This window comes from Saccostrea echinata, unplaced genomic scaffold (assembly GCF_033153115.1).
Source record: "Saccostrea echinata isolate AGI-Se365-2 ecotype Australia unplaced genomic scaffold, CSIRO_AGI_Sech_v1 ptg000001l, whole genome shotgun sequence".
NCBI classification, from domain to species: Eukaryota; Metazoa; Mollusca; class Bivalvia; order Ostreida; family Ostreidae; genus Saccostrea; species Saccostrea echinata.
The window spans coordinates 42,109,112-42,132,652 of NW_026889750.1; the positions used below are offsets into that span (position 1 = coordinate 42,109,112).

The 23,541-nt window shown below is 34.9% G+C and overlaps 1 protein-coding gene and 1 pseudogene across 1 annotated transcript; both read left to right on the forward strand.

Moving 5' to 3' along the window:
- Nucleotides 1-11,754: 11,754 nt before the first annotated feature.
- LOC133191879 (uncharacterized) lies at nucleotides 11,755-15,152 on the forward strand (annotated as a pseudogene).
- Nucleotides 12,117-12,846, forward strand: LOC133191889 (uncharacterized). Its single transcript, XM_061327636.1, has one exon. The coding sequence runs from the start codon at nucleotides 12,215-12,217 to the stop codon at nucleotides 12,818-12,820; it is 606 nt and encodes a 201-aa protein (XP_061183620.1). The 5' UTR covers nucleotides 12,117-12,214; the 3' UTR covers nucleotides 12,821-12,846.
- Nucleotides 15,153-23,541: the final 8,389 nt, after the last annotated feature.

Genomic DNA, 23,541 nt, shown 5'->3' on the forward strand with positions numbered 1-23,541 from the left:
GATACAAGGATGGCATATAACATATTTATTAGCAATACCATTTCAACATTTATGTAGCTTTCCAGTAGACTTGAGACATTTTTGTTTGATTGTATTTATTTAAGAAATCCAATTACTTACCGTTTTTGTAAAATATTTTGGTATAGATGTATGGATTTATAAAAACAGATAATACAAATTATATAATGCCAACGGATTTAAGCAGCTAAGTCATGGTTTGCCTTGTGTATTAAATATTGAGATAATGAACAGTTTCAAACTCAAAAGTCCATTGAAACAATACAAATCGAGAGCAAACACGGATCTCTTAAAACATAGAGGTGGGATGACTAAGCATCCCCTGTCGACCGGTTAATTCGTCCGTGTGCTCCTTGTCATGACCCAGAAAACGGATAAATCCGTAGACATTAGAGTGTGTAAATAATGGTCTAACAATTAGTATGAAAAACATTAGTCAGTATTTGACTTTATAACAGATTGTTTTTGCTGACAAGGTCATTGTATCAACCATAGAACTTGTTGACTTCAAACGTGACTGTTGATATCCTTGTTTCATTAATTTATTTGTCAATAGCTTGCGTCGTTTTACAATTTGTTCATACATAGAATATACTCTTGCGTATCGAATCAACTGGGAGACATAAACTCAATATGCAGGTGATAAGAATATATTGCTACATAAATAAAGGAGGTTGACGATAGAAAAGTTAAATTCATACCTTTTATCATAAAGTTTTGTTCTAAGGTTACCGTTAACGTCTTTTTCTAGTATATTTATACTGAAAAGAAAAAGAAACGCAGGATAAATTTTTGAAGTGAATTAATGCTTTTTTCCCGAAAGTATTATATAGCATTGTTATCTATTATTTGAACTAATCTTTAATGAACATAATACCAAAATCTCATTTCATTTTGACTAATAGTTCATAAGTTATTGAAATTCATATGACGGTACCCCCCAAAAATGAAAATAAAAATCCTCAATATCTCCGTTGCGCGTCTAACACAACCTTGATTCTCCTGTGCATAAAGTTCATCAAAACATTTATCTTTCTCATAGGAATATTTATTCAACCCTTCCGACAGGGGAGCCCCTTGTTGGTCGAGATTAGCTGGTCTTACCTACGCCTTCAAACTTTAGCGTCCAGTTAGTCCCAGAAATTTTCAGTTGAAAAAATAGAATTTACGGTTGCCAATTGATTTGGTAAATATGAATATTAACGAGAAAGTCTTGACAAACTCTGACAACATTTTCCTGGGGGTGAACATTCTGATTAATTAGGCTTACCTCGCATGCGCGAGTGAGACTATTGCCGACGTAAGGTTGACGAGCTCATGGACTAAAATAGAGAGCGATTGATTTCTTTTAGTTTTAGAGTGAATGTAATGCTTATGATTGCTTACTGTATTAGAATTGGTTTCTGTGGTAATACCTTGGCAATTACACAGGTGGCAGAATGAAAAACTGGAAAATTAAAAACAAACTTCAGAGCAACATGTTGTTGCATTTTTTTTCACATAGGCAATTCAATACTAGACCCCATGGGACTTCCATCAGCCGTGCCATGATTACAAGAAAACCATATCGACTGTAAATAGTGGAAAACGATGTGTATACCACTATTGCATCAAGAAGTACTAAAAAACTCGGTTAACAAACCTGACATCATCAATGTACACGTTTTTTGGCTTTTTAATAGCCATTCTCTGTAACCACTTAAACTTTTGTGGCACGCATAGTCACAGATTCTTTTCAAATTTGGCTAGAATTTACCACCTCATAAACTACTCCAAAAAAATATTGTTAGATGATATGAATGTTGAGTAGTTACCATGGAAACGGTGTCTAAAGTTGATTTTTTCTGGAAAAAATGCATTTTTGGGAATGTTATTCAATGAAATGCAGCAACTTCAATTCATGTTACTCACAGAAATAAAAAGTATGACATCTGATTTTAAAAGTCATTTAAAAACATTGTTGGTATTCAGTCTATAAATATGAGAAATCTATGATTAAAATAGCAGACATCCATTTAAAAGTTGTTTACATTGTCAACATATATCCTGGATTTCAAGTAAAATCAAGTGGGTTTTTCTGTTTATTTAATGTGCATACAAATTTTAACCTCTTTGTTTATTTCCTGGATGCAAAAGAGTAATTTTTATGTGTGAACAATGGGGAAATGTACAAGACCACATGGTACAAGAAATCAGCTCTGTGCACATTCATGATATTGAAGCCTAAGCCTCAAGGTCTTAGGAGTTTCAAAATGGGGATAAAAAGATAAACTTAAGATATCAGAATTATATTGAATTGGTTGTAAGAAGAGGTACAGTGTCTCAGTCAGAGTACGTGATATATTACAATGAATAACAGCCAGGAAAGCCAGTGTTTCTTTTTAAAAACGAATGTGGGAAAAAAAAACTGAATTATAATGTTAGAAAAGTAGGCTTTTGATTTTACCTAAATAATTAAAGTCTAGCTACATTTACATGATCGTACAAAACTGGAATTTGAAAGTCAGATAAAAAAATAGGCTTGGCAACTACAAAGTACAGGTGTATTAAGATTATATTGAATGATGTGATGTAAGTTGATATTGTTGCTGAAGCAAGAATTTTCGTTAAGGGAGAGGTCTTTACCCAATAAAAAAAATTTAAAAAATTGTTAAGGCCAGTAATAAAAATATTTTGTTTGATTCCTATCGACCAGTCAAAATTATACTTTTTTGGGGGGTGGGGTGGGGGGTTGGGTGGGGTGCATAGAAATACAAATTGTCTGAATCATATTTAAAGTTAATGGTTTATCATATCTCTAGACTAAGATACATTTAGATTGAACCTTGTAGCTGTAAAATTAATGTTAAATCAGTCTAGCTGTATTTTATTAACAATGAAAACATAAATAAATTTCTGACACCCCCCGCCCTTTCTACCAAAAGAAAAAAATCTAAAATTAAACAAAAAATAAATCTATACCTCGGAATGGGGGCGGGAAGGGGTTAATCATTTATGAATGAACCACTTTCTTTAATATTCATAAATAACGCTTCTTAACGTTTTACATTTTAGGTAGCCATGTTTTTGTTTGGGGGGGGGGGTTGTTTTTTTTTCTGTACGTTATCTTTTTTTTCTTTTTTTTTTTTTACAAATGCCTCTTACTAATTGATGTGGGTAAGTGCTTTTGCATGGTTCCTGGAAGGGGTGGAATAGGTCCTGGTAATTGGTTACTTTACTATATTCAAAAAAAAAATGAAAACCGTAGGAAGAAGGCAGGGACAGATTATTTATTTTCAACATTTTCAAAGACTAAACTTTAGAAATTATGTTTACATAACACACCATAAGGTGTACGATTCCATCAAGCTTACCAAACAACTCAAATTTAGCAACCGACATAAATTCAAGAAAGCACAAAAACAGATTATCCGAACAGGTCCAGCAGATTTTTACAACAGATAATTATTGATTAAATTTTGGGAAATAGCAGATCTATTATGTGTAAACCCATGCATATTTGGGTTGAAATATATTTATCATCAATGTCTCTAAATTTTCAAGTTTTTTAAGAATAATATTGCAAAGTAAAATGGATTTAGGCTTTTTCTGTCAACTTCTCTGAAAAAAGTCACATATATAATTTGACTGTCACTGGAAAAGTGCGGGCTGTTGAATAGAGTCAAAAATGTACATTTTAGAACTAGGACTTAGTCTACAAAAACAACAAAAGAGTGTTTTTACATGCATGTAGCACAATTCTCTACATACAAGTCACTCAATATGGTAAGTGTATAGGCTTTCAATATTTTGACTTGGCTACATTTTTATCAATAAATGACCTTAAAAAAACATTCTCATAGCATTTTCACATCATGCATCAAGCCAAATGTGAGAATGTAATTTATTTACCATGCAGTTTCAGTAAAATAAATTGTGTATAAAACAGGATACGCTTTCACAATATCCAAGTATAAATGCTATACTAACAAGCTAATTCAGGGAATATGTGTCCCCTGCTTAAGGATAAAAGAAGAGCATGTACGGATCTAGAGGGGTGGTGGTCGGAGGGTGGTGGGGGTGCGGGGACGGGACACTTTAAGAGGAGTGGGCGGGACCATAGGGAGTTATGATATAAAATTTCATTGCAAAAGCTTAAAATCTTTTTGAGATATCACTCGGAAATGAAAGTTTTACACACAAACAGAATGTATAAATTTTTGACATTGACCTTTGACCTTTTGACCTCAAAATCAATAGGAGTCTTTTTTAGTTCATAGGAAGTTGTGCTTTAAAACTTCGATGCAAAAACTTGAAGGCTTCTCGAGATATCACACAGAAATAAAGTGTTTAAACAGAATTTATGTATTCATGACCTTGACCTTTGACCTTAAAATCAATGGGAGTCTTCCCTAGGCCACAGGGATTTTATGCAAAATTTCATTGCAAAGGCTCAAAGGCTTCTCGAGACATCGGGCCGAAACAAAAGTGTTACAGAAAGACTGACTGATGGATGGTCAGACAGACCCAAATCAATATCCCCCACTTTCAGTGAATGCGGGGGACAAAAAGGCAATTTTTATATACCATTGTGACCTTGAACTTTGACCTTCTGTCCGTATTTACCAATTCATGTGATGCCACATGTAGTTATTGTCCACAGAACTGTAATTTTGTTTATTCATGCTGTTCAAAACAAAAGTATTAGTTAGGACACAGAAAAAATGTGCTTAGTTTCCTTAAATTTCCATCTAAATCGAGCTATTTTGACCTTGACCTTTGACCTTTTGTCAGGAAAATTGATTTTTCTCTTTGTTTTTGATATTGTGTACCACATAACTAAATTTGGTTTTAATCCATTTCAAAATACTCAGGTATTTATATGGAAACTGATTGTAGATACTTCTTGCCCTTGTCTGGAATTCTTTAAAAAAAGCTTAAGTTTGTAACCATGGTAACATGAAAACAAAATATGAATACCAAGTGTTTCTCTTCAGTTTATATTAGAACTATGTATGGACTTTCAAACCAATGTATTTATTTTTTCCCAAATGTCCGCAAAATTTTATACCAGGCTTTTCAAAAGAGCCTAAAATCTACAATTTTTTCCCAGAAAAATCCTGCCTAAAAACGGGCGATATTTTTTCTATTAGGTAAAGTTACTCAAATACTAGAAATTATCTTAAGAACTACAAAAATGATGTATTTTGGCAAAGATATGAAGTCATGTAAATATCTTGTTGTATTAAAGACTTTTAATTTGTCAAAAATGGTCATTTTTCATCAAAATTTAGCGTTTTTTAGGCCATGAAAAATGTATGTTGGTTGCCATGGTAACCATTGACCATAGCAACCATTTTATTATGAATTTTAGTTTCATACATCAATATAGGAATGTGTGCCAAGTTTCATAAAAATCTAAGACATAGCGTGCCACACTCCCTATATAAGAGTTTAAATGCTTACAGAGAATGGCTATTAACACTGTCCTACGTGACGTCATACATTTTACGGTTGAATAATTTTGATCGTCGATTTTAGTGCACAGTAAAAAGATACATCTCTGACCAATTTTAATAATTTTCGGCCATTATGTCAAATATATTTCGCATATTGTGTTACCCTGTGTTTCTTTTTCTTTCAGTATAAATTGTTTTATTTTAGCATTGAAATGATACAATTTTTGTGGAAACTTGTATATCTGTAACTATCATGGCTGGTATAAAGTATTAAAATAAAATCGCATATTTTTTTTGATGATGTAATAAACATTTTATGGCCAACCGTTTGACACAATATTATGGGAGAAGGTCTCATTTTAAAGTCTCCATTTAAAGTCAGCTTTTTGCAAATTGTACGGTCGTTATATTATAATGACCTTGTTTGTAATTACAACTTAGCGTTGGGTCGTATTTTGTCTTGACCTTACAACAGCAAAATGAAGGGGAGGGGGGCGCAGAGTTGCTTTTATACTTAATTTTACTTCGGAGTACTCCGTATATAGACTTGATCAATATTTAGGGCTCACGGCGGATGTGACCGGGGATGTTTATTCCGCCTAAGCAATTGAACCCATCTCTGGTGTGTCCAGGGGTACGCGTTTTTACCCTGTTCACGATTCGTTTTTGCTTACTGGAATTATGAGATTAATCACTTCGTTATTTTCACATTTATCCTAGAGTACCCATTAATCGTCCCCTTACGATATTCAACGTCATAGTAACGGCGAGCGCGTGCAAATTGATAAACAAACTTCAGTGCTAGCTATAGAACAGAAATGCTGATTAAATGTTAAAAGTCATTTTTCATATCACTCTTGACAAGATTTTTAGAGCTCTTCTACAAAATCAAACTTTTGGACTTAAAAATGTCAACCATACCCTATTTTCGTCCTTCAGATATAAAAACGATCGCAAGCGACTGGTCTATTTGTTTTTCGTGATTTGTGATAAATCATTAAATAAAAATTGTAAATAAAGTTCTTCTATGCAAAAGGTATTTTTTTAAAAAATATTCTTATCAATTTAAGAACATTCAATTACTTTAGCTATATATTACCGACTCCGTTTTCTTTTTAAGAAACACGGATGTGCTTTCAGATTTACATTGTCAACGATGTCATTAAAATACATGCCTCATCAAATTACCTGATATGCGAATTATACAATTTTATATTTCAGATTTTCCAAAATTCATTGACCTTACTGGCAAAAACCGATAGAAAATCAATATACATGTATCCGAACAGTGCAAGTCTGACCGACACAATCTGAAAAAATCAGAAAATTTTAATTTAATGGTTGGGGTTACGACGTAGACTTGAATTGATCACCTAATTATAATGTGTAAAATATTCACTTTACAAGAAAAAAAAACTTTTTATCTACTCTGTAGTAGATGAGAAATTAATTAAAGAGTGGCAGTAAAAATCTTGTTTTACTTGATTATCAATATGTCGTGAATTTCATACCCAGTAGACGACCGCTGGATTAGTTATGCTTCAATGCACGTGGCACCTGTGAAACTTGTAAAAATTTTGACAAAAATACACCTTCTTTTGTCGACTTAATAAAACGACTGTTTGATAAAATTAATTCCTGGTTTATAAATATGAAATATTCTCTTCTTAATTACACATGTACTTGACTACTTTTCGATTTTTTGCGAAGGAGGGGGGGGGGGGGGTATCGATCGGGACTGGCGACTGAGCAAGGTCAAAAGTAGATCTATTCCAACAATGTGATCATCATTGCTTGGGCATCTTGAAAGATTGATTTTTTTTAAGGGGGGGGGGGTTATGATAAATTCTGATGTACGACAAATATTGATTTTATTTATTTGTCGGTTTAATAGCATATTCCTGGAGGGAAAAAAATCTCGATTATATACAACATACAGAAAAAAAGAAAAACACCAGCATGATATAAAAATGTTTTTAATTTTAGGACCAACAGAAATTCTATTGTTGGAAGCATTCACAGTTATTAGTCAAAGTTACTGGTAAAATCTTTGATTTTTGGAGACTCTATCATTTGCAGTGATGACTTAGATTTTTTTCCGAAATAATTTGTAATACCCGCATGGCCGCATAATACGTCAACTAAACACGGGTTACGTCAATATCTAGGTGGAAAGTGTAAAAGATCCTTATGATTTGGGAACATTTAATTTTTGTTTTCAAATTCTTAAATTAAAAGCCCATGCACGTAATTCAATATACATGTATCGACAAAAATAAGATGAAGGTAAATTTGATCTGGAAGTGATTTTTGGGAACGTAACTGCCGTGTACACTTTCAATAAAAAATGGACCTAAGGAAAAAAAAAGATAGGTTAAGGATTTTTATTTTCTTTAATTTTACTACGAGTTTAAACTGCATATTCTAAAAATAATTGCTAACATATTTGCATCATTGTGTTTACCAGTCATAACGATCAAAAATGACGTCATCGATACATAGTGTGAAACGTGCGGGCTGCGTGAAGTTTGAGGACGATTTTAGGGTATGGACGAATTTAGGGTATACGACGATACATTTAATCTATAGTCGAGGAGTAAGGATCTGAGTCTCGGGGCCGGATTCGGACGTGGAGACCTGTCTTTCGGATGAAAACATGCTTACTGATTTTCTGTTTTGCAGTAGATTACTTACTTATGGTTACTTATGGTATTTTTCCAACACAGGTCCTGTCAAGGTCCTCTTCGTCGGACTCCAAACTTGCTTTGTGACTACTTGGGTGACTACTTGGGTGACTACCGGTGTAATCGGTTTTAAACTCTACTTTGTAATTATAGAGCACATCCTGGTCCTTCCAGAAGTTGTCTACTCTATTCTTGAAAGTATTCAGGGTTTTAGCACTTACAACATCCTCTGGTAAGCTATTCCATAGACTGACAGTTCTAACACTGAAGCTGAATTTTCTTATATTGAGTCTCGGTCTCTGTACAAACAGCTTCTTGGAATTCCCTCTTCCTTGTTCCCTAGTAACGTGGTCTCTCCTTAACTTTATAAAGTCTGCTGCTAATGGGTCATACTTTCCACTTGTTATTTTGTACACTTCAATCATATCTCCTCGGTGGCGCCTGTACTTCAGCGTTGGTAGTTTTAGTTTCTTCAACCTTTCTTCATAGCTTAATTTTGCCAATCCTGGAATCTGCTTGGTAGCTCTTCTCTGCATTCCTTCAATCATCTCTATGTGTCTTGATTTGAAGGGGAACCAGACCGAACTCGCATAGTCTAAATGTGTCCTGACAAGTGTCTTATAAAGAGGAATGAAAGTTTCTTCGTCCAAATGTTGAAAAGTTCGCCTTAACATTGCAAAAATAGAGTTTGCCTTTTTCACCTTCTCGCTTATGTGTCTATCAAAGCTGAGTTGTTCATCTATGATGACTCCTATGTCTTTTTCCTCTTGTACCTTCTCCAGAGTGCGTCCTAACAGCTCATACTCAAAGTCTTGGTCTGGGTCTTTCTTTCCAATGTGCATGTGTTTACATTTTTCTGGATGGAACTTTAAGAGCCAGGTGTTACTCCATTCTGTTAGTTTCTCAAGATCTCTTTGAAGTGTCATTTTATCTTCCCTACCCTTAACTATGTTGAAGATTTTCGTGTCGTCGGCAAAAAGGTACACAGTAGAGCTCACGATATCAGGGAGATCGTTGATAAATATGACGAACATTATCGGCCCAATTACTGACCCCTGCGGAATGCCGGAATTTACGCTATGCCATTTAGATGTTGCCCCATTTATGGATACTTGTTGTTTCCTTCCACTTAGGTAGTTCCTTATCCAGTCTATAAGTTCTTTCCCTATTCCATATGCTTCCAGTTTCTTAAGCAGTCTGTTATGTGGGACAGTATCAAAGGCCTTCTGATAGTCCATGCAGATACAGTCAACATCATGTCCACTGTCCAAAGCCTCTGTCCATTCCTCTAATACCCTTAACAGTTGTAGTGAAGTTGATCTACCACTGATAAAGCCATATTGTTTAGTTGTAAAGAGGTTGTTGCTTACAAAATGCTCTATTATGTGGTCCCTAACTAGTCTCTCCATGACTTTACACACAACTGACGTTAAGCTCACTGGTCTGTAGTTTCCTGCTATCGCCTTGTTTCCTTTTTTAAAGATCGCGCTAATACGTGCTGTTTTCCATTCTTCTGGAACTTTTCTCTCATCTACTGACTTCCTAAAGATCCTTGCTAGGGGTTCTGCTAATTCCACTCTTAATTCCCTCAATAGCCTTGGATGCATGTTGTCTAATCCTGGTGACTTATCTGGCTTTAACAGGTTCAGTGCTTTGATAATTTCTTCCTCCAGTATTCTTAATTCTGTCCACTCCTTCTTGATAGGGCGTTTGTCCAGTTCGGGTATGGCTTTCTCGGGTTCTTGTGTAAAAACGCTACTAAAAAAGTGTGCTAAAATATTTGCTTTCTCTTCATCCACTTCTGTTTTATTGGACTTTGGATTTTTAGGGTCGACACACAGTTCCCCGATTCCTTGTCTCGTTTTACTTTTTGAGTTAATATACTGCCATATCTTTTTTGGGTTAGTTTTTGCCTCTTGTGCTATACTCTTTTCGAATGACTTCCTTGCTTTCCTCACAAACTTTGCCACTTTGTTCCTAGTCCTATTGTACTTTTTCCTTATATTTGGATCCTTGGTAGCCACATATTTTCTGCACAGTGCGTTTTTTTCTTTAATCAAGGTGACAGTTTCTTTGTCCAAGGGCATTTTCGTTTTTCTGCTTGGTCTGATGGTGACTACTGGCACATATTTATCTTCTATGTCCTCAATTTTTTGTCGGAATTGACGCCACATCTCGTTTACTGTGCTCTGTGACTCCAGAATGCTTTCCCAATCTGTTTCGCTAATTTCCTTCTTCATACCGGCAAAGTTAGCTTTCCTATAAGTCCTCCTCTTTTTTGGTCCGCTTTTCAGTATTGCCCTGCAAACATAGTTAAAGCAGATAACACAGTGGTCGCTCTTTCCTAATGGGCTTTGGTATTCCATTTCCTCCACAGCATTTTCGTCCTTTGTGATCACAAGATCCAAAATGGTTGGAATGTTCGTTCCTCTCCACCTTGTTGGTTTTGTGACGGTTTGGAACATGAAGTTGTCCTGCAGACAATCTATGAATTTCTGCTCAGCAGAGTTTTCACTTTTTGTACACAGTAAATCCCAGTCTATATTAGGATAGTTGAAATCTCCCATAATGAGATAGTGTTTGCACTTCATTCTTGAGGCTTCAGTTATCAGGTTTCTTAAACATTCATTTTTTTCTTCGGTATTGTCTGACGGTGACCGATAAATGAGGCCAACTAGGAAATAGTCTGTGCTGTTTATCCTTATTTTCACAAAAAGCTGCTCCTCAAAGGACGCTGAAAGTTTTGCCTCCTCTGCATAAAGAGAATCATGTACATATAAAAGTAGTCCTCTACCTATGCTGCTTTCAATATTTACATGAAACATCCTGTATTCCTTCGTCCAATCCATCGTATATTCAGCTGGATTAGGTGCACATGTTGCATTTTTTGCCTTCACTTCTGTTATTCCTATTATCAATGGCTTTGTGTCCCTTATCCTGACCTGGAACTCATTGAACTTATTTCTAAATTGTCTGCATTGGTGTAGAAGAGCGAAAGTTTGTTTATCACTTTAAAACTATATACATTATTTACATTCCTCTTTGTATCTTCTAGTCTGGATCGCTTACCCTGAGCTTTACCACTTTCCTTGCCCAAGGTGGACCGCGCACACGGTACTTGAATTCCCCCGAATCATTTTTATTCAATTCCTTGGCTTTCATATACAGTTTATTTTCATTTTCCCTCTCTGTGCGTGTCAAATCATTTGCAAATCGTACTTCACTGAATTCAATGTTTTCCCGCAACTTTCCACCTCGTTTAAAGAACTCCACTTTTTTTTTCTGGGGTTGAGAAGGTAACGAGCAATGGACGGCGTTTCTTATCCTTATTAAATTTACCAAGTCTCACTAACTTTACCATGTTTTCATCTGCGATGTTCACTTCACAAACATCAGCAATTCCTTTCACCTGATCTCTGTCGTAGGAACGACGTACTTCGTTATGTTGGCATATAAATATCCTTCCACTTTTCAATTGCCCTGAGTACCAACTACACTTCAAGAAATGTAGATTTCCATCGGCAATTCTAGCCATTTTAATTTACATGAACAATTCTCGACTGGACCTAAAGAAAGAAAATTACAACAAATGAAATATTTTGGGGGTTAATGAAATATTATTTTTAAATAATATGTTTTATGGCATCATTGTATCGTTCCATCTATTTTTATCACATCTATTTTTAGTATTCGGTTTTTATAGTTATTTTTAACCTGAGGGTTCATCTATATCTATTTGTAGAAATATTTGTTCTTGTACCTCATCAATAACCAATGAAATTGCAGGATTATGATCACGTGGAGGTCACTTTTGTTTTTACCCTGGTATGTGAAGGACGCTTTTATGTAAACAGCAAGATTGATTGTGTGAAAATTAAATATTTGGCCGTGAACTTCAAACAAAGTTAGAAGTGATGTACGCGGGAGGATTTGTCATAATTTGAAGAAGTGTTATTGAAAGTAAGTGTTCCTTATTCCCACTCATTCTGAGTTTGTATGTGGATTATACTTCACCATCGGCGCCCGAGGTACGGACTTCAGAGAAACTGGTTTGACACGGTTTGATTAGTGAACATGATGGATCCGACAGTGGTTGGCATTATTGGACATTCTTATGTGAAGCGCTTAGAACGATTTTTATTGCAAAACCCAGTGTATAAGAACTTGTCTTTGAATGAAGATCTGTACAAAGTTTATTTTCGAGGTCAGGGAGGTTTGACAGTCCGCAGTCTGTCCAACTCGCCGAAACTGTGCACCTTTACCTCAGTTCCTACAGTGTGTTTTTTGGATATCGGGGGAAATGATGCTACAACTCGTGCAGCGCATGTTATTGCTCAGGACATTGTTTCATACGCAAATTATCTTGTGCATGGACTTGGTGTGGTAAACGTTTTAATAGGCCAGCTTCTACGCCGCGACCCACGGAAATCCCCGGTGGGTTATAACGACGAAGTTTTAAAAATAAACACACACTTAGAACAATTAACCTCTGGGCTTCATCATGTTCATTTTTGGAAACATAGAGGATTTTGGGCAGACTTGTCATACCTGGGGCGCGATGGGGTCCACTTGCGGGTTGAAAGTGATGCAAATTCTCCGGCACCAATGGTGAAATACATGAGGAGCATCAAATATGCTGTGCATAATAGTATGCAGAAAATAAAGGCCAGTTGTTATTGAATTGTTAAAATTTCTGTTGAAATGAAGTCAGGCTAATTTTATGTGCCTCTTACTTATATCTGATGCAAACTTAAGTCTGTTTTTATAAACTTTCTAAGTTTTTTCAATATTTACATAATATAAAAATATCAAAGTTTACATGGTTTATCTGTGTAAAATCCTGAGTAAGTTATAGACACAGAATTTCTAAGTGCATGTATTCTGAGGACTGTCTGTTTTCTAAGTAATTTTATTCAGAGGTGCAGAATTTCTAAGTATATTCTGAGGACTGTCTGTTTTTGAAGTAATTTTATTCAGACATGTGCAGAATTTCTAAGTGTATTCTAATGCTTGTCTGTTTTCGAAGTAATTTATTCAGACGTGCAGAATTTCTAAGTGTATTCTAATGCTTGTCTGTTTTCTAAGTAATTTTATTCAGATGTGCAGAATTTCTAAGTGTATTCTAATGCTTGTCTGTTTTCTAAGTAATTTTATTCAGACGTGCAGAATTTCTAAGTGTATTCTAATGCTTGTCTGTTTTCTAAGTAATTTTATTCAGACGTGCAGAAATTCTAAGTGTATTCTGAGGCCTGTCTGTTTTCTAAGTAATTTTATTCAGACGTGCAGAATTTCTAAGTATATTCTAATGCTTGTCTGTTTTCTAAGTAATTTTATTCAGACGTGCAGAATTTCTAAGTGTATTCTAATGCTTGTCTGTTTTCGAAGTAATTTATTCAGACGTGCAGAATTTCTAAGTGTATTCTAATGCTTGTCTGTTTTCTAAGGAATTTTATTCAGACAAGTGCAGAATTTCCAAGTGTATTCTAATGCTTGTCTGTTTTCAAAGGAATTTTATTCAGACATGTGCAGAATTTCTAAGTGTATTCTAATGCTTGTCTGTTTTCTAAGTAATTTTGTTCAGACATGTGCAGAATTTCTAAGTATATTCTGATGATTGTCTGTTTTCTAAGTAATTTTATTCAGACTTGCAGAATTTCTAAGATTGCTAAGTGTTTATTCTGTGCAAGCCTGTCTCTAAGGAATGTTAATCAGGCATGTACTGATTTAATAGTAAAAGTTGTTTCATGGTTAAAATTCTTATCTGTACAAGTCTATGTACATAATTCTAAGTTATAGTACTGGAACTTAGAAGTTATATTAAGTGCTTTTAATTTGTGTGCAAATTCTTCCACTAGGTTAGAATAAACCATGCCTAAGCGACGGACAGACTCCACACCAAAAACAGCAACAAAAAGGAAGAAGTCACCTTCAATGCCCATGAACAATCCTAATCCTTCTGCGGCAGCAGCAATTGACTATGACCTTTTAGCGACAGCTATCTTAAGGCAGTCTCAAAACTCTAGCACCACTGACAGTGCTTTGAATGTATGTGACGGCAATAGTGCAAATGTCAATCATGATATTTCTAACTGGGATATATGTGAAAATACTACTGCAAGTGACATTGTGAACAGTACCGTAGTCCATTCTGAGGTTCCAATTCAAAACCCATCAGCATGCAATGTGATTCCAAAGCCTGCAACCTCTACATCCCCATCAGAAATTCAACAAGTCAATACAGACTCATCTACAAACATTGCAAATTTAGTGAATGCTCTACTTCAACAAAACTCAGGTGAGCCAGCAACATCAAAAATTAAAAATGTTATTTCCATTTCTGATGGTATTCCTCTTGGTGCTGCAACACAACAACGAGTAAAAACCAAAATCTGGGCAAACCAGTTTATAGATTTAAGCATTTTGTTGCAGCAGGGAGAGGAACCAATATCCTTAAAGATTTCGACAGGGTCTGTAACAGTGCAACAGGGATCCTCAAAACCCAAAACTCCACTGTCTAGCAGTGGACTGATGCCTTCTTAATATTTATGGCTATTTACATTGAAAAGTACCCAGAACAAGCTCCCCACCTTTTGAAATACTGCTTTTTTATCAGGGAAATGAATAAGATGTTAGGGGATAAGGCATGGAGGGTATATGATGAGAACTTTCGTTTGTTAAGAGAATCATCAGATTTACCGTGGCAAAAACCAGTTGAAGAGTTAAGGGTCAAGGCTGCCTCATGCAATTTTCAATCCCAGCAGCCCTTTCGTACAAATACAGGCAGCAGACCTATCAAGTTCTGTTATGCCTTTAACAATGGTGAACCCTGTTCACTGTCATTTCATCCACAAGTGTCAATTATGTTCCATGTCACATGCGAGAGTCAATTGCAGAGTGCGGAAACAAAAACAAGGTACAAATACAACAACCAAATCCCCAGCTAATACCCATATCCAACCAGTTACCATCTCCAGTCAGCCCAAAAAGTTTAAGTAGTTTTTTAATCAATTATGACAGTGTGCTATCCTCATACCTGATTAATGGCTTCACCTATGGTTTTAAATTAGGCTGTACATCTGCTCCTCCACCATGTACCCCTCAAAACCATAAATCTACATTAGAACATCCTGAGATCATTAATAACTACATACAAACGGGTTTAAACAAGGGGCGTATTGCAGGTCCATTCTCATACAAACCATTTGATAACTTTGTTGTTTCGCCACTTGGACTAATCCCAAAGGGCAATACGGGAAAATTCAGGGTGATTCATGACCTTTCTTTTCCAAAAAATCATTGGTTAATTCAAACATACCAAAAGAAAATTCAGCAGTCCAGTATGATTCTATAGATGAGGTAGTTGCTCTGGTTAGAACGTTTGGGCGAGGTTGCTTAATGGCAAAGACAGACATTGAGGATGCCTTTCGCATTATCCCAATTCACCCATCTGATTATCATTTGCTAGGGTTTACTTGGGAAGGTCAGTTTTATTATGATAAGTGTCTGCCAATGGGTGCCAGCAGTAGTTGTCAAATATTTGAGTCATTTAGTAAAGCTTTGCAATGGGTCATGGTGAATGTGTTTCATGCTTCAGGTATGTCACACATTTTAGATGATTTTTTCTTTGTGGGACCCCCCAATTCAATTACTTGTTCAAATGATCTGGCTAGCTTTTTATTCCTTTGCAAGTCAATTGGGGTACCAATTAAAATGGATAAAACCCAGGCACCTACAACTAATATTGTCATATATGGAATTGAGGTAGATTCAGAGAAAATGGAATGCCGTCTTCCAGTGGATAAAATCCAAAAAATCCAGGATAAAATTCACTTATTTAAGAGGTGCAAAAAGGTCACATTAAAAGACATGCAATCTATTATAGGTCTTTTGAATTTTGCGTGTTCTGTGGTGGTTCCAGGGCGAACATTCCTTCGTCGACTGATAAACTTGACATGTGGTTTAACTAATCCTAAATTTTACATTAGATTGAATAAAGAATCCAGGGCTGATTTAGAAACTTGGGCAATGTTCATTGACCATTATAATGGTAAATCAGTATTTTTGGACAATGCTTGGCTATCTTCAGACCATCTCAGTCTATACACAGATGAGATGCATCAGGTTCCCTCGGATTTGCAGCTGTTTTAGGGTCAAAGTGGTTTGTCAGTAAATGGCCTTTAGGATTAGAAGTTTATCAAATTTGCATTAAGGAATTGTTTCCAATTGTTCTTGCGCTGGAAGTGTGGTCAGCTCATTTCCAAAGCAAAAAAGTGTTGTTCCTATCAGACAATATGGCTGTAGTAGAGGTTATCAACAAAAAGTCTTGTAGGGAGAAATCCTTGATGAAATTGTTACGCAGGCTTGTTTTAGTGTCACTACAGTGCAATATTCATTTCCGTGCAAAGCACATTCCAGGGAAGTTGAATGATACAGCTGACAAATTGTCCCGTTTTCAATTTCAGGAAGCATTTCGGGAAGCACCATATTTACAACAACAACCAACACAAATTCCAGAGGGCCTTCTTTACATTTAACATCTTCAGCACAAAGACTACTACAAGCTTCATTAGCCCCGGCAACAAGAAAAGCATACCAACATTCATGGAAGCTTTTCCTTACCTGGGAGGATTCCATATCCTTACCTGTAAAATCCATTACACTCTGCAATTTCATGGGTCATTTGTTTGATACTGGATATTCATCAAGCTCAATAACATCACATATTTCAGCTTTGACTTACATTCATAAGATTCTTAATATGCCAGATCCATCTCAGTGTTTTTTAGTGCAAAAGATGCTGAAAGGGTGTCACAAATTAGGTCCAACTGTAGATTCACGTTTGCCAATAACTGGAGAAATCCTGATTAAGATGGTTAATGCTTTGAGACACACACTCCCTGATCATGCCCAAATGCTATTGCTTAAGGCCTTGTTTTTAATCGCATTCCATGGATTTTTCAGGTTAGGTGAATTGGACATAACATCAAAAACACGGGCAGAAAGTGTAATTCAAAGGTCAGATGTGCATTTTGAAGTAGTGAATAACAAATTAAAGCATGTCCAATTGGTCCTACGTCATTTCAAAACCATTAGTTTAGGACAACCAAGGTTTATTACTTTAGAAACATCAAACAACATCCATTCTTGTCCAGTACACGCATTGTTTCAGTATCTTAAACATTACCGCCATTTGAGTGGACCTCTATTCCAGTTTTTAGATGGTTGTCCTGTGTCATATTCCTTTGTTTCAAAAAAATTAAATGAAGTTATCAAATTTATTGGTTTGGATCCAAAACTATACAAGGGTCACAGCTTCAGAATTGGAGCTGCTACACATGCAGCAAAAGTGGGTTTTTCAGAAAATGCTATTCAAAATATGGGTAGATGGAAGTCAGATGCTGTCAAGCGTTATATTCGTATAGGTTCATTTTCTGTTAAAAATGAGTGACCTGATAGTTTCAACATGCTATCTTAACCTAGAGCACTACATGTAGGTAGTTCAGATATGTCTGCTATCATACCCTTTTTCACATGTAATTGACTTAGTTTCAGTATATGCCTGCTACCACCCTTAACCCAAAATAGGTCAGATTATGTCTGCTACCACCCTTAACCCACAGTAGGTCAGATTATGTCTGCTACCACCCTTAACCATAGTAGGTCAGATTATGTCTGCTACCACCCTTAACCATAGTAGGTCAGATCATGTCTGCTACCACCCCCTTTTCATTTTATTTTTTGTAGTTCAGATTATGTCTGCTATCCCCTCCCCTTTTTTGTATTTCAATTTTTATGTTTTTATCCACCACAGTCCTTTGTAGTCAATGACCTTTATTGATACTTTATATGAGATGAACGTTACAATTTATTTTGTGTCTCTTTGTGTTGCTGGCCACCTGACAATTATGTTAATTAAAAACTAAAATTTGTATTTAAAATGTTACATGTATTGGCATATATATATATACATATTTGATTTCTTGTAATACTTTGTTATGTTTTAACATGTCACCAGTTCCCTTCTCTGTCCCTTGGGTGGCGGAATCCAATTGACATTGGATTTTGTGGCGAAATGTTTGTATATGCCACCTTAATTTTCATATCACAGGGAGATCCCCCTGCCATTGTTGTGGACTAGTTTGTATATACATGTATATGTTACCTGGTGATCTCCCATCTTATAAATGTGATAATCATGTCTTACTTAGACTTTAGGGAGATCCCTCTGCCTGTGTGATATCAGCTGCTCAATAAGTCCTTTTACGTTTATCTGGGATCTCCCTAGTAGTTAAGGTAGTTTATTTGTAATTAGTTGTTTATCTTCGTCATTAATAAATGACATTATTCATCAAAGCATGTCTTGGTGTTTTATGGAAGTAAAAAATTAACGAAGCTGCGGGACCAAGATGGAACTGGTATCCACTCATTCTTTACTGTACAGGCATTTGTCTGGCATAAGATAAATGGAGGGCATAATGAAATATTATTTTTAAATAATATGTTTTATGGCATCATTGTATCGTTCCATCTATTTTTATCACATCTATTTTTAGTATTCGGTTTTTATAGTTATTTTTAACCTGAGGGTTCATCTATATCTATTTGTAGAAATATTTGTTCTTGTACCTCATCAATAACCAATGAAATTGCAGGATTATGATCACGTGGAGGTCACTTTTGTTTTTACCCTGGTATGTGAAGGACGCTTTTATGTAAACAGCAAGATTGATTGTGTGAAAATTAACCCTCCACCATCCCCTTCATACCCACCTTGATACATTTAGAATTGTCTTGTAATTGTGATGTAACTGTGTGTACCAGAGATTTGTTTTGAATTTTTATATAACATTTTATCTTGCCATTGTATACACCAAATTTTGTAAACATTTCTTATACATACCGCCTTAATTTTTACTCAAGCTGTTTTGCGGCGAAATGTTTGTATATGCCACCTTAATTTTTACATTGTTTTGGTTTTTCATATCCCAGGGAGATCCCCCTGCCATTGTTGTGGACTAGTTTGTATATACATGTATATGTTACCTGGTGATCCCCCATCTTATAAATGTGATAATCATGTCTTACTTAGACTTTAGGGAGATCCCTCTGCCTGTGTGATATCAGCTGCTCAATAAGTCCTTTTACGTTTATCTGGGATCTCCCTAGTAGTTAAGGTAGTTTATTTGTAATTAGTTGTTTATCTTCGTCATTAATAAATGACATTATTCATCAAAGCATGTCTTGGTGTTTTATGGAAGTAAAAAATTAACGAAGCTGCGGGACCAAGATGGAACTGGTTTCCACTCATTCTTTACTGTACAGGCATTTGTCTGGCATAAGATAAATGGAGGGCATAAAAATTTATCTGTCTGTTGGTATTATTCAAGAAATTGTGTTTAGAGGCTTTGCATTAATGTTGCCTTAACCAACTTAACTAGCAATAAAAAGACTTAACAATGTTCAATAAATTGAAAATATTCTGTGCTTCTCAAACTTGACTCATCTATCATTCGATATACATTCTATCAATTATCAAAAACTTCCTGAATTAAAAAATAATATATCTGTATTTAACACGTCATTTTGTACTAATCAAATTAAATTCTTTCATGGAGTTGACTCTAAAATTACGGGGGTTGTCCCAAAGAGTCGTAGACAGGTTTAACAATTTAGTATCTCTAACATAACATTCTTTTCATGTCATAGTAAAAAGCAATATTTACTGATCATGAATTTCAAGTCTCTAAACTTTTTGAAATTTTTTGAGGTCGAACATTATTCGTTATCTTTTTCATTCATACATGAAGATTCTTATGATAGATCACATTTTTAAAATCGAACTTTATAGCTTTTATTGTTATTATTATTTAGATTGTTACTTTTATTATATGTTTGCTACTCCTAGGCAGCTGATCCCGCCACTGGCATTTCGGGGAGGGGTGATCACGAAGCGAACACACGACATCTTGACTACTAGGCATGTGAATGCAATGAACCCCCTTATAACGTATCATCCTTGTATTTCATGCTACTGTTTATACATGTATGCATTCTATATGCTTGATATAGAAGACCAACTGTATACATGTATTAAACAGTCCAATTATATAACGGGATAGTCATATCATATCTGATAACGAATTTATATACAATGTAATTCTAGATATTCTACTGTCTCAGTGATGTTGAATTTAAACCCCCAGTAATACTCGTATAATTGGGGTAACTTTTCAATCCATTCAATGAATAAGTTAACATGCACAATTTATCTTCTGATATCTTTCAGTAATTACCAAATTAATATTGTGTGAGAATTATTTCACAATTGTTACCTCTCCACACAATGAGTGATTATATAGCTTTACAAAAAGGTATCTGAATATTTTTTTTCAAATGACATCTTCCATTTAATCCTAAATAAGTTTCCTTTAAATGTATATAATACCAGAGAAGTGGTTTAAAACTATCACAATAAACGGAGAAACGGTAGAAGACAGCTTTTTAATGAATACGCGACTTTTATTTTTTTTTTAAAGCAAGGACTGTGCATATGAATCCTTTTCCTTAAATTACAATATTCTAATGTAACCGTCCTATGGAGTAACCTAGAATAACTTTTTTATATTCCCATATTTATATTAAGAAATGTACTCGTATAATTTTTATACAAACGTAAATGTGAAGTTAGTATCTTGATTCAAGCTCTTTTCTAAATACACTTAGAACATTTCGAAAATAATTCTTCTGCATTGCTATCTGATAAAGTGAAAAGGTGAAGGTAACAAATAATTATCGATCTCACAAATCTCAAAAATCCTGTAAACAGCTCAGATCGTGAATAGGGCTAACACAAAGACCCCTGGGAACACCAGAATTGGGATAACTTGCTTAAAAAAAAAGTAAGCATCCCTGTCGACTGGCCACGCCTACTGTAAGCCCTCTGTTTAAATCAGGGAAACGATCGGGCAAACGGAAAAATACGCAGACAATTCAGTATAAAAATTATAATAATAACAATTTGAATGAAAAACGTCAGTCAACATTCAACTTAATGATATATTGAATAAATCCTTAGGTCGACATAACACATGAGCTGTCATTTATCAAAACAATATTTAAATATAATACTCATGTATGATATATTCGCCACTAAACGTTTGATTAGAAGGTATGACCTCCACGCACAGGTGCACCTTACACATCCAATGTCAATGATACTTAACCTCGACAATTTCTTGCCGTGAACTTGCACTGATTATTTGCATGCATTAACATTTGTTAACATTCCAATGTTTATCAGAAATTTTAGTGCCATTATGTATATAAACAGGCAACATGACCCAGATATTTTTTTTCTGTACATTTATTTTGTATCTTTACTTATTTATTGTTATTTGATGCATCTGATTGAAAATGAAAAAAGAATTCCATCCTGAATTATGGATAGATAATGGCAAAGCTCCTTGAAATTGCTTGATATAGATATACTAGTCTTGTATCTTTAAAATAGATATGTAAAAGTGATATTGTGATACTGAACTGATTTGAGGATTTTTATTTCACTGTTTGTTACCTTAAGATGCTCAGATGGATTGTATAATGTAAAATTAAATGTGCAAACTATAATAAATTGACCTACAAACAACTTCTCAAAATATTCTATTTAAAATCGCTTTCAAATTAAAGCCCTAAATTTACTTTAACTTCCCTAAAATCAACCTAATTCAATCACTGAGTCGTTTTTTGACTGACGTATTTCATACCAGTTGTTAGGCCCTCGTTTTTACACTAAATATATCTACCTGATCAATACATAAGGCTAACGGCGAATGTGACGGGTCGACAAGGGACGCTTACTTCTCCTAGGCACCTGATCACACCTTTGGAATTTCCGGGAATCAGTGTTTTATGTTCACATATCTGTATTTTCTGTAGATTTTTCTTGAGATTGACCTCTAGTTTGTCACTTTCACCTTTTCCACTAGAAACAATAGTTTCTAATTTCATTGACAGGCCAGTACTTGTGCTTTTTAATGGCTTGAGATGGGATGTTTACCTGACCACGCGTTATGCTTGTTCTTGCTCAGGTAGATCATCCGTCAGTTTTACTCTGTTTTTAAATAGGTACACAAAATATTAATTATCTTCACCTAGGAATATATCATTTTCCAAAAAATTAAGAAAAAGTTGAAAAACAATACATAATACTAGTAATACAATACAATAAAAAAAAATCGTACGAACAATTTCTCAAACGAGGCAAGCTATTGATAAATAAGTTGATGAAACAAGAATATTAACAGTTTCGTTTAAAGTCAACATTTTACAAATTCTATGGTTGATACAATGACCTTGTCAGCAAATACAGGCTAATCATTTAATCAAATGATGACTGACGTTTTTCATATAAATTGTTAGGCCATTATTTTCACACTGATTGTCTACGGATTTTTCCGTTTGTCTGATCATGACGGCGGGTGTGACCGGTCAACAGGGTATGCTTCCTCCTCCATAGCACCTGATCCCACCTCTATGTGTGCTCTGCTCCAAATTTGTATTGTTTCAAGGGACATTGAGTTACGTCTGAGTTACCGTTCGTTATCTCCATATTTCAACAGCAAATGCCCCTATATATATGTAGTACTAAATCAGAAGTAGAACATATTATGTCCTTCATATCCTTCGGCCATGAACAATAAAATGCATGTAAATACCAGTTCTATTTTGCAAAGCTTTGTTAAACTTGATATAAAGAATTGTGATAAGCAACTATCTCACACAGGCAAAGAGATCAGAGAAAAAGCAAGTTAACAGAAAAACTATGTTTAATGCTCGGAAATCACCAAGTTACCAACTTGAATACTTTAAAAATTACAAAGAACGTGCTTAACATTAATCTGTACAAATAAAAAGCAGGATTTGTACACTCCAACCTCATTTCTTAATACTTGATACTTTTTGGTCAAGCTATGAATTGAACATCACTGTGAAAGTTATTCAAGAAATAATGTATAATTTTTAAACATCTTTCGGGATATAAATACGGGTTGGTCACGAGATCAAATTCCATAAAGCCCTTCGTAAATTTGATCTCGTACCAACCCGTATTTATACTCCGATAAATGTTTAAAAATGATACATTATTACTTATATTTACATTTATGCTAATTCATATTTTATGTTTTTCCTGATTATAATTTTTAACACGTGAAATGTTTTATTTTACAAACTCAACGGCACGTATTTAATCCATTGATTGCGCGTCGACCCTTTATGACGTCACTGAGAAATTACGTCGAACGTTTATGACGCGAGGAACCCGTGTTTATACGGATATAGGTACGTATTGCTTTTAATAGTGTTAGATAAAAGAAAACATTTGCAAATGTAAATATATATTC